Here is a 13027-nt window from a genome sequence, read left to right as displayed (position 1 = left end):
CAGGAATTCTGAAAAGACGTGGACATCAGCACTTTTTTCGGCACATTAAGACAGACGTGCGGAGGAGTTCCGTGCGTCGCGGTGCAGCCGCTCGGCGCAAAGCAACGCCGTGATGAAGCCTCACGGGACATGTTCTGGCATGTCCGGCTCATGCACAATCACAATCGGATATTCACACGATTGGAAAGCAACCAGAATCTGTCTGAAATCCACCTGAAAGCTGTCGTGAGAGACCAACACTGAGGTGGTTTTTGTTGTGTGGGCCGCCAGAAGAGGAGGTACTGCTGGCCCACCACCAGAGGGCGCCCTGACTGGAGTGCGGGCTCCAGGCACCAGAGGGCGCAGCCGCCTCACAGGAGCAGCCAGGGTGACAGCTGTCACGCATCACCTGCAACAGCTGTTACCAATCACCTGATCAGCAGGGGTACATCAGCAGGACGACGTCTCCACCTCTTTGCCGAGATATCGCTTTACCTGGAAGGTAACGTTCTCAGCTGACTGTGAGATCTTTCGACAGTAACCTTTTGTGACTTTTGTGCATTGTATAGCAGACTCTTTTTCCAATGAGAGGTGGAGGTAGTTTTCCTGCCGTGTGGATTGCTGGGTGCATACGCGCCCACATTTAATTGTTTTTTGTTCCTCGCCAGCAGTACCAGGTCCGACACGCGGAGGCAGTGGCCACCTGGGAGTTCGGGACTTGGCGGCTCCAGTATTCCCGGGGTCTGGTGGCGGAGGAAATCGTGTGGTTCCGGTTCTGCTTTGGACAGACGTCTTCTATCTTCAAGCCTGCCCACACGACACCTTTTGTGATTTGACTTTTTGTCTATTGTTGTAATCTGTTGTGTTTGTTGTGCCCATTCACAACAGTAAAGTGTTGTTATTTGACTTCCTCCATTGTCCGTTCATTTGCGCCCCCTGTTGTGGGTCCGTGTACCTACACTTTCCCAACAGTTTTGTCCCGCGTAATGAACGGCTCCGTGGCGCGTCCCTCCGCTTTTCTTTCCATGAAAAAAACTCCTGTAACGGTGGAATGTGCCGGAAAGTGCTGATGTCCACGTCTTTTCATAATTCCTGTGCTAGTCAGATGACATACCGGATCAAGACAGCGTCCAGTTTAAAAATGAATGGCACATTTCACTGTTACAGGAGTTTTTGTCATGGAAAGAGAAGCTGCTCCACTGCGCGTCGCAGTGCAGCCGCTCGGCGCAAAGCAACGCCGTGATGAAGCCTCACGGGACATGTTCTGGCATGTTCAGCTCATGCACAATCACAATCGGATATTCACACGACTGCAAAGCAACCGGAATCCGTCTGAAATCCACCTGAAAGCTGTCCTGAGAGACCAACACCGAGGTGGTTTTGTCCCGCGTAATGAACGGAGCTGTGGCGCATCCCTCCGCTTTTCTTTCCATGAAAAAACTCCTGTAACGGTGGAATGTGCCGGAAAAAGTGCTGATGTCCACATCTTCTGCCTTTTTGTGAAAGTCAGACGAGGTCCCGGATCAACAAAGCTTTCACGTTGGAAATGATCTGGTTGTTCCAGCAGGGTGTCAGCCTGTCGATGGGGGCTGGGAGCGCGCCGCGCTCTCAGCAGTTGTGGGTCATCCTTAAAGTGGCGGTAACACCCCGTAATCTGTTTAATCCCCATAAAATCGTCCCTGAAAGCCATATTAATTTTTCGAACGGTGTCCACCTGGAGGTCTCTCACAGTTTCTGGAAAAAAATTGATGCAGCAAAGCTCCAAATCGACGAGATGGGTGGACCACAGCTCACTCAAAGCCTGCTCACAGGCGAATGATGCAACCTACAGGCATGAAAAAACTCATGCATGCGCACGAGGGATCAAGCTTGTCTGACGCAATCACGTGATTCAAATCCATATGGTTTTTAAAAAAAATAATAAGGTCAGATACTTTTCTAACAGACCTCGTATGTATAAAACAGAGAAAATCCGTTATATGTATGTAATCTATGGGGAACGATCTATGGGGAATTTCCAGCACAAAATATGCTTCCGTATTTCCTTGATTCAATGCCTGATGTTGCCTGCCTCATATAACGGCCGGGTCAAAACTTTGAAAAAATAAACGCCTGCCTTAACTAAACACTGGACATTATGTGCATTAAAAAGATTACATTTGGTCGAGTCACTGTTTTTTCTAAGTCCGCTGCAGAGTGGTACCTTAAAATCCTAAAGCCTGATTTATGCTTCTTCAGCTCCATAACTTTGTGGCCATGCAATGACGTTAACATGCGTGTTACCCTTTTAAAGCAATTTGCCACAGGAACAGTGGCTTTTAACTGATTCCATCTGCTCAAAGTGTTGTTAATCAGTGAAATTACCTGGTGGTGTGGGGGTTTGCAAAGAAAACTTGTACCCTCTCCGCCCTTTCTGAAATGAGTTGAAGACATCTGATGAACATGTTTATGTACATGTAAACGCGACCATTGTGGGAAGTTTCATCTCTTGAACACCAGATGGCACACCCGCCGCAAGTACATGTACCATTTTGTGGATGGAGTGCACTTCCGCATTTCCAAAATGCCACAAGAAACCACCAATAAATCAATATAAGTGCTAAATGTACCCATAGTTAGTCAGTCTCGATCAGTCTGGTTAAATCGTCACACGGCTCCTGCCCCTGGCTAAAAAATCCTTATGCTCTTTAATGTGGTGCTTTTTTCAAATGTTTAAGTTTGCGGCATTGTAGGTCATACAGAGCTTCCTCCATGTGGTACAACGGCTTGTCTTGCTCTGCGGTTTTCACACAGTTGGTCAGCGACAGTGCTCCACAATGCTTGCCTGCCAGCTCGCTGCAAACTGCATCAGGGACCGCCCAAACAGAGGCATGTCTTATTACTTCACGTCTCATTGAGACACGCTTCTGTTCAGAAACCCCCCTGCACTCCTCAGCCAGCCAGAAGAGCAGCCAGCGGCACTTGTGTAGACTATCCAGCAGAAAACACACACACAGATGTGGCTTGTGAACTGGAAAACTCCTCAGGTTGTATCGGAAATTTATGATCCATGAATTATGTTAGTATCGGAACCCGATACTGATATTGGATCAGATGTGTCCCATCCCTAGTTAGTATATTGGGTTAGCCTACATGGCAAGCGGAATAACATTTTTACCGTGAAGTGAAACTCACTCATCTTCAAACAGATCTGGAACCATCTTTCAGATGCTTCACTAAATTTGAGGCTTCCTTTGGTCTCAAATGTGTGATGGCACATTTGCAAACAGATTTTATGAATCAATTATTGCGCATCATCCACATGAAATGGAAATTACTGCTCTTTTGTTGTTAGCGAGTCAGAGCAGAGCTGTTTCTGCTGCCTTGGAATTTAATGCCAAATGTGGAAATTTTATAGATTGTGGCAGAGTGACATTCTGGATGTTTCCAGCTCACCTTAACCCCTGCATATGCACACAAATATTCATGTATCTTACATCCTCTCAATACACTCAGTAACTGATATGATATCCTGTATACTGTATTTTTAGGATTGCAACTATTCATCCGAACTTCCTCTTTGAGTAAGCATGGCGTGTCTGCTTGTTTGTCTCCTTATTGTTCTTATTTCTCTGTCTTCACAGTCCTTTTTGGCATCTTTGTTGTTGTTGTCATAAACACTATCTTTGTTATTTTGTCTTTTTGTCATGGTTATTGACTGTTTTTTTTGGTACTGTCACTGACTCGTTAATAGGAAAGAGAACAGCGATTCACTGCTGGAATATTAAAAATTGCATACATTCTTTATGGTACGAGTCTGCAGTGGAGTGATATATGCAGACAATGAGTAAGAATAAGAATAATAATAATGGCAAAAAACTGTGTGAGGACTTAAAATAAATGGAGAGACTAGAAAAGATTTTTAGCCAATATCAAGCACATGCATCTGAAGGCATTCGAAAACCCCTCCAAATTAGCACAAGAAACAAAGACATCAAGTTCATCCTATTTCAGCTTTAACTGTCTGCTTTCTTGATGAACATAGCCTGTATTTCTTTTGTTCCATGTCAAAATTCTGTTCATCTTGTACTTTACACATTGTTTTTTCTGTCAGTATAAAGACTCACTAGCCTGGATAGTGATTAGTCTCCAAGCATCACTCCTCTTTAGTGTTCCCAAGTGAATCATTTATTTTGTGTTGCATTTCATATGCTCCCATCTGCAATTATTCAGGAACTAAAGTCTAATAACAGCTGCAATTTTAAGGGCCCTCCCTTGGTGCTCTTGGACTGTTTTTTTTTTTGTTTTTTTTGGGGGGTTTTTTGCAAGTGGGGTGGGAGGCAAAAGCCAATTGCACGCTCCCTCAAAACTTGCGACATCTGTGGCATTGAGCAATGCGATAAAACTGAAATTTTTTGAGTGGCCTTTTATTGTGGCTAGCCTAAGGCACACCTGTGCAATAATCATGCTGTCTAATCAGCATCTTGATATGCCACACCCGTGAGGTGGGATGGATTATCTCAGCAAAGGAAAAGTGCACAGATTTAACACAGATAACAGTGTTACATTTATATTTTTGTTCATTGTATATATATTTAATGCTGCAAAGTGGTTGCTCATTTTTCTTATTCATAGTCATGCAACATATTTAGAAGTGTTAACATTAAATGTCCCTAAAACACATCTGACTCCATCACATGGAGCGTGCATACTAAGGTATTTTGGGTCTTCAGGTCATAGGAGACCATCCTGTCTTTCATTTGCCTTTGTGGGCTGTAGGCAAAACTTGATGTGTGTTCAATGAGTAAAATATTTCATGCAGTCAGTGTAAACCAGCTGCACAGGCAGTTTCCTTCAATAAAAATATTCCCTTCAGATTTTCAAAACGGCAGCCAGGATGCTGTTCTGTTTCATGCTATTGATAAAACGTCCTACACCTTATTGTACACTAGTTTTACTGTAGAAGTATGCCAATGTCCAAATTAGCAAAATACTAAAGGAGTCTGAAATGTATAAATCATCAGCCTTAGGGTGCAGTTGTCACGCTACATGGGACTCCTGTTCACACACACTGCACCACCACCAAAATGTACCAAGGACCTAGACCTTCAACACGGAAAGCAATGGCGATTGTAGTTGCAAATCTAAGGAGGAGAGATGAACCCGTTTGCCTTTCCAAGGTCAGATCCTGTTTAAACGTTGGATTTGGAAATTCCGCACCATTAGGAAGCACTAATGTCCAATTAGCCGATGTTTGTGTATGTATTTGTGTACGTTCCCCATGTGTGAGTGGGAATGTTGAGTTGAACCGTGAGTTATCGCCCCACAGAGGAGAATAACTCACTCTTAATAAGTTATTGCCCCCGTAAGATTACGCAAACACAAATTTCTCTTGGTGGCTCATTTCTGGGTGTGCTGCATTCGTGGATCTCATGACTCAGCCTGTGACACTGTGTGTTCATTTTCTTTGGGAAAAACAAGTTTTGATACCGGTCCTCTAAAAACATCAGGTTGTTAATCACAGACACACACACATAATACGCTCATTTTTTATGTTAATAAGATCAGCTAACTGTCATACTACCTGGAGTGGATGGAATTTGTACTTACAGGAGGTCCTGCAACATAAAAAGAAAAATCAGACATTAGAAAGTAAATTGTCTTAATTAGATACACAAAGTGCAGAATGTGTGACTTCTGGTTTGGACAGCAATTAATTCAGAGGAACTCACAAAAAAACCGCACATGCTTTTGTGGTTTGTTAGAAGATGACTGTAATTATCCATCTAAATACGGCGCAGAACAAGCTCAGAGACACTGCCAATGGAGTTTGTGGTGAAACTATTACAATAGACGTCTGGATGACAGCTCATGTTTTGGTTTATGATATGAGGTCACGCCAACAGTGTTTCATAAGAAGAAACAGGTGTATTATGAGACAGAAGAGAAACAGGTGAAAGAAGACATAGCCTGGTCGACACTGCGCGCCTCCTCTCTTAGACAAAGATATTAAAGTGTCGCTAAAAATATTCCACATACATTGAGACTTTGCATTCTAAAAACAACAAATTCAACTGTTCACAGTGTAGACTGAGCCTCAACGTCCGGCTCCAAAAGCAAGCAGGTTTGCATAGAAACCCATGTTCAAATGTCTAACTTTAAAGGAAATAAAAAAAAGTTTGCAGCCTGGTATAGAAAATGGTTTTGTTCTCTAAAGCTAGTCCCCCCCCCCCCCCCCCATGATGGCTGTACACAGAGGGACTTTTCTTTTCTTTTTTTTTTTAAATAACTTATCAGTTTAAGATATTTTAAGCCATACAGTTATACATAATTAGAGGTGTGGTCACTTTGAGTGACAGGTTGTGTGCGCTGCTGAGCCAAGTCCTGTTAGCTGTTGCGGACATCTGTAGCTGTACTTCCTAAGCATTTTATGAAAAATATCTATACCAATATGGCTTGTTGTGCGGTTCATTGTCTAATTGGATCATCAAAGAAGTCTGTGCTTCAGTATTTCCATCAAATTAAATTTCCATATTATTTAATTTTGTATGTTGGCGACATTAGCACTTTTATCAGCTATCGGTAGCTTAATAACATTAGATCCAGTTAATCTATGGTTATTAAGGAAATAGGTCAGACATTTATATATTAAAAGCAAAGCGACCTCTGTGTACGTGTATGGTTGTGTGTACCGTCAATCACAGAGAAACTGGAGAGAGCTGACATTTGCCGTTTGTTATGCTCATGTATTTTGGATCAACGATGAACATCATGAAAATGGAAAGTTGATAGGACTAATATTTTTGGAGAAATGAGGGATATTAGGTAAAAAAAAATGGTGAACAATCACCATTAATTAGTCCCTGGTAAACAGACAAGCTCTGAACAAAGGAAATATCTCAACTTTGCCAGTTGTAAAACATGACAACTAAATGTGCCAAATAATAAACACAATTATTCACAAAACTTTGAATTTCCTGCACTTTCAGTTAAAATCATTCTAGGAACTTTGCATAATTTATTACATTGAAAAATGTCAGCTACCCAATCTAGTACCTGTGGGTCCCCACAGGCAATGCCCAAGTCATTTTTAATACCCACATCCAAGTTACCCATGATGAAAACCACCTTTCAGTTAAAAAAAAAAAAAAAAAAAAAAAAAAATGCTGTAATAAAACATGTGAACTAAAGTTAGCGTGTTAGATTTCGCTTGCTTGGTAACTCTGAGATGGGGTGTATTTGGATTTTATTCATCCCACCCAGGTCATGCAGGGTCTTCCCCATGCCCCACCTCTTTACTCATTAATGGCTGGCCGGTACTCAAATGGACTAAGCACTGCCAACATGGCAACACCCAAAGCAGGAGTTTTTGAACTTCAAAACAGTCCTTCCAGGTCTCTTTAAAAAAAAAACCCTATGAGTGATGTCACAGAGTTTGTCCAGTAGTTTTACAGTCTACGGTGTAGACTGGCTCAGTTTAGGCTTGTTTATGTGGTGACAGTCTTGCACTCTACGTACCCAGTTAGTCTGCACAGATTTTGGTTACACCAGAACCATTATGTAGTGGCGCTACACCATTTCTTCTGCATTGTTAAACATAACTAATGTTACCTATGATATTAACTTCAGGAGAATAGTGCACCTATCTTGGACTCAAAACTATATTGATTAGTGGACATTTCCCCATGCCGTTTATTTATTTACTTTGTTGGAAAGTAATTTGTCGTTGCAAAATTATGGAAATTTGAAACACATTAATGGAATTAGCCTGTCCTCCATCGTGAGCCTGTTGTCCACCTTACTCCATCCACCAAGCATAAGAGTTCTTCATGGATCTGTCGATATCCAAGTTTGCTTTGAAACAGTGTTCTGCGACTGGAAGGTAATTGGTTGAAATCTAATTAACGCAATCAATAAAACTGCACATTATCTAACTGTAGCAGGACACAAGGTTTTGCACAAACTGGGATATTCGTGGTTCTGAGAGGAATTCACAGGCACGCACAACATTCTGTGTACAAGGCTCAACCCCTCCACAACGTCGCATTCATACCTGTGTCACTCACACAATAATGGATAAGACGCACACAGAATAATAACTGTAATCCAATTACATTTTTTTCAGCAAATCTGACTGGGTAATCATGTGACATTCGTGTGTCAGACCCTAAAATATCACGTGGACAGTGGCAAAATATTAAAACGGTTTCACATTTGATGTGTTACTCCGCACCCTGACCACGTTGCTGTGCAGGTGTCACTTATGGCGCTGTCAAATGAGAGCGACAGAAACTAGTGCAGGGACAACGATCCCGAAATGTGTGGATTTAATGGATTTAACTGGATTGATTGATGGATTTAACTCAATGCAGCTAATGAGAGGGAGAAATCTGTGGGTCTGCTCACAGAATTTCCAGTTGGGCATGAAGACGCTATTGCGACGGAAGGTTTGACGAGCCGACCACACCCTTTCGCAACAATTCGTCAACCAAATTACTTACAGAAAAATAAACCGTGCAAACAATGGAATTGGTTTAGAATGGGAATAACGCTGTTGTGTCTGATAATTTACAGACATTCATGCTGGATTACGGTCGCAAATAGTCGGTAAAACTCCTTTTTGGCGGCAGCGCATTAGCGGAGCCGGTAAAACTCAATTTGCGGCCATAAAATCCAGCATGAACGCAAATCATCACACACAATGGGATTATTCCCTAAATCTACTGCAAATAACAGTGCAGCTACTGTATATACTTCTGTGACGTATGTTACAGAAGTATGAAATGAGCCATTTCTAGGGTTGGGTATCGAGAACTGGTTCTTTTCGGGTATCGTTAAAAAATGATTCGATCCACCGACATCAATGGCCTTTTTCCTTAACGATTCCCTGATCGGTCCTTCAGAGCGGCCGTTGTTTTTGGGGGTGTTTGTCAGGAAAATGATCATGTCTCTACGTCGATTACAGAACTCCTGCATGGTCTGTAATCAACCGTTTCTGCAGCGCGCCTCTTCTTTGAAGCTTGAAGCAATGAAGCATTGATCCGATTCGCTGCTTCATGGTTCTTTGTTTTATTTCGCTATATCTTAATTTTTTCACCGCTAAAACCCCAAAGAGCACATGTCTGTGAGTAATATTTACCTTTTTTTATGTTAATCCAACCTGTTATGGTCTAATGAAAGTTGATAGATGTATTTTATAACTTAAAATGATGCTAACGTGTTAGCATGTCTATGGCAATTTCAATGTTAAAGTTAGAGTTTAGCTGTTTGCATCTCAGCACGTTTGTGTGCATTTGTTTTCTGTATAATAATCAATGGCTCAGAGTTTGTTGTCGTAAAAGAGTCGAATGTATTACACATTGTAATATTTATTTATTTATTTTGTTAATATATTATTATTAATAATAATAATAATAATAATAATAATAATAATAGCATCAACAACTATAATAGTAATAATAACTAATAACGCTACAATACAATTTTACAGAAAGAGACAAAAAGAACCTGATTAAAAACACAACAGAAAATATATAACTAACTAACAATGAACATAAATAACTGTTTCCTGTGAACACCTAGTGACTCTTAAACCTTCATTTTATCCCTGTTTTATTTAAGTTTAATGACAATTTGTTTTGGTCAAACCAAATTTGCAGTTTGTTCATTACTTCAGTGATTTCCTCCAGAACTATCTGCCAAACTAGAAAACTGCTGCATCCTAGCAAGCGCAGAATACTACTGGAATGAATTTGAAGAAGGAAAGTTGGGTTTTTTCTCAACTAAATGGATGCTGCACTCACTGCAGTTTATTGTCTGGAATAGTTCCAGATTGCATTTCAGAGCTTCTAGAATTCAAACATTTTCGTGCGGATGGTGTTGGGGGGTAATTTTGGGTTACAGCTTTTTTGTTTGTTTTTCACCACTTTCATCCCCGAATATGTCAATCGTGAGTCACTTTTGTGCAGATTAAAGTACTAACCGGGACTCCTGTCTTGTTGTGAGAAAGAAACAAGAATCATCCTTCGTTCTGTTCACACAGCTCCAAACGCTGCGCGGCTCTCTGCCAAGTCAAACAAACTGCAATCGATCAAAACTTTTTTCCTCCCAACATGAGACATCCTGTGCTGACGTGCAGCAGCCGGCTGAGCTCAGCTCAGAGGTACAGAGAGACATTCATGCCAAAATGTCTGAAAGGAAATGCTTTTGACAAAAACTACAGATCTTATTTTTATTTATGTCCATAGATCAAGGATCCAGTGACCAATTTCATATTTATTTACTTTAAGACTTAATAAAATGTTGTTGACATAGAAAACCTGTAAAGTCTACTTTCAGTACACAGAAAATTCACAAGAGGTATCAATAAGGGAATCGATAAGGAACTGGATTGATAAGCAGAAGCGATAATGGCATCGATAGATAAAATCTTATCAATACCCATCCCTAGCCATTTCATTTCCAAAGGTTTTTATAGCGGCAAAGTTTTCAACCTGTGAGACTTTGATGTTTAACATAAATGCTGAATATTTAACTGTAAAAGGTACTGAGATTGCATAGTATGACCCCTGAAAAAATGTATATTACATTAAAAAAGGCTCAAGATTGCTTTGCTGTGACCTTTCAAATGTGACTGAAAATACTCTGATGTGTTTCAGCTGCAGACATATACAGTGTTTATCCAAAACAACACCAATTATTAAAGCCTATTGTTTCAGCAATCTTAGTTTTGGTGGAATTTTCACATAAAAAATGATTAAATATGCAGCACAAAATACTGAAGTACCACAGCCATAAAAACCTGGCAAAATTAACATAAATTCTTGAAATATATTTGACTGATGTTTTTCTGATTTCTAATGTGATCCAGCCAAACTGTTCATTTACACTGTAGAATGATTTGGCACCAACATCACTCCAGCTCATTAGCATGGACGCAAAGCTAAACATCTCAGCAAGATGGACTACAGAGTGCTCATATGGAAAAGTGGAATATTTGTGGCGTATTGGTACTATTTAAATACACAGAAAGTCAAACTGGCATGGAGGGAATTCATGCAAGTCTTCAAGTTCTCCGTCTGATTGGAGGAGATGGCAGCCGTTGGTTGAGATGACAAGAACGACGGAGAAGTAATGATGGAAAGAAGGTGTGAGGACAAAAAAAAGAGGTGCTGGAGTTTATGAGGCAAGGACAATGAGTCAGTCGGACTATGTCTGAACTCTGTGACAAAAACCCTATGTCCCAAACAGTTAGGAAAACAAGTCACACTGTTTTCAGAGCTATTAACCACAAATGCGCGCATGTGTGTGTGTGTGTGTGGGGGGGAGGGGATAATGACACAAGCATGAAAGCAAAAATGTTGACAGAAAAGAGAAAGAAATCAGCATGATGGCAGAGGATATTTTGGGTCCATGAACGTGCCCGTTCTCTACTCTGTGCAATTCAGAACGTTTCTCATGGAGTCAGTTTTATTTTGTCATTATCATATAATTTTTACTTCCAGCTCAACACACGGCAGACATTTGATACTTGTACCAAAGCTGAAACTGATTTTTGGCATGCCTTGTGACCAGTGGTGGGCACAGTTACGATAATCCAATAACAGATAATTATCGAATATAATATTTTCATTATCGGATTATCGTTTTAGATAACTTTAAAAACCATTATCAGACTAATTATCTTCCGATAGATTTTTGTCTGATAACTTTTAGACCGATAATGTAGTAAACAAAGCTGAACAGCAGCAAACATTTTTAAAATTTAAAATCAGCTGAGCACCTACCTGTTAAAAGTTTCCTAACAGATGTATAGTTCTACCCTCTGCAAACAGAAGAGAGCTGCTTTCAGAAAAAAACACTCTACCCTCTGCAGGCAAAGCAGAACTGGTCACCAAAAAAAAAAAAAAAAAAAAAAAAGAAAAAAAATCATTTTCTTTAACACCATACTGATACACTGGCAATATCACCCAAGTCATCCAGAGGCATACATTTTTAACTTATGGTTAAAATTTTAACCAAACATTTTGGACAATTTATTTAAAATGACTGTCATGTCTGAATTTTATAAAGTGAAAATATCAGATATATGTTTTAGTTTTAAAGTAATGTGCTATTTTTAAGGTTTTGTGAGCACATGCTGTTCCCAACAGTGCATTATGGGTAGGATAGGGTAATCTCAGTACGTTCACGACAGAACAAATGCATTTCAGACACTCTGTTCAGGCTCCACGGACAACACCTTTAAACTCTAGCGCCTAAAACTCTTGTGAATATATTCTCTGGGTTTCTAGACGTTATTGTATTTGCGTTTGTTAAATTCCATGCATTTTAAATGTAGCAGACACGGATTATCTGGAATTTTGTTTTGGCACGTTTTCAAGGCCTCTACTGCCATCTACTGGCCAGTAGTGTTCATGGCAGTATTTGCCCTACGTACTCAGCGTCTGGGCACCAGTAGATGGCAGTGTTCTATTTATTTTGACCCCGGTTATATCAGATGGTTGTCAAATCAACTTTCTGGCTTTGCAAATGGCTTTTTTTTTTTTTACAAATTAAGTTTAAAAACAAAACAAAACAACAACAACAAAAAACATTACAAGACAGCGCTGCAGTGTTTGCACATGCACAGTGCGAGCGGTTGAATGCTTGTAGCTCTTCAGCAGCAGGATACCTTCACAACGGCTGACCAGAATAATATCTGGTCGGCCGTTATAATACACGATGCAGGACGTGCGATTAACCTAAAACTCTGTCCAAAAAATTCTCACACGAATGAAAAATCATCTGAAAAAGGGCCAAAACTTGCACAGTGTAAAGCCAACATTTATGTGTCAAGACAATATTGAGTGCACGTTTTACAACATCATAAAACGTGCGCACATCATAAAACTAATAATAAAAATAATAAAACTAATAAAATGAGTGCACATTCTCTCCATATGCAAAACATTTTGCAATGACACTTCCAGGGTTCCGTAAAAATGCCTGTTTTTACAAATAAAAAATGGAATATTTTACAAAAGCACATTTATCTGTAAACACCAACACACGACACACATCACATTAA

General features: G+C 40.2%; 1 protein-coding gene across 1 annotated transcript in view; it reads right to left on the bottom strand.

Annotated features, from left to right (window-relative positions):
* si:dkeyp-44a8.4 (collagen alpha-1(XXIII) chain) overlaps positions 1 to 13027 on the bottom strand; it is a 443131-nt gene that overhangs the window by 78449 nt on the left and 351655 nt on the right. The window contains 1 exon segment of the mRNA XM_034181202.1: positions 5569 to 5576. Within this exon segment, the coding sequence (XP_034037093.1) occupies positions 5569 to 5576 (8 nt within the window).

Source organism: Thalassophryne amazonica, chromosome 11, assembly GCF_902500255.1.
Source record: "Thalassophryne amazonica chromosome 11, fThaAma1.1, whole genome shotgun sequence".
Classification (NCBI taxonomy): Eukaryota; Metazoa; Chordata; class Actinopteri; order Batrachoidiformes; family Batrachoididae; genus Thalassophryne; species Thalassophryne amazonica.
Note: the sequence above shows the minus strand (reverse complement) of the source record. Positions and strands in the feature narration are given on the sequence as shown.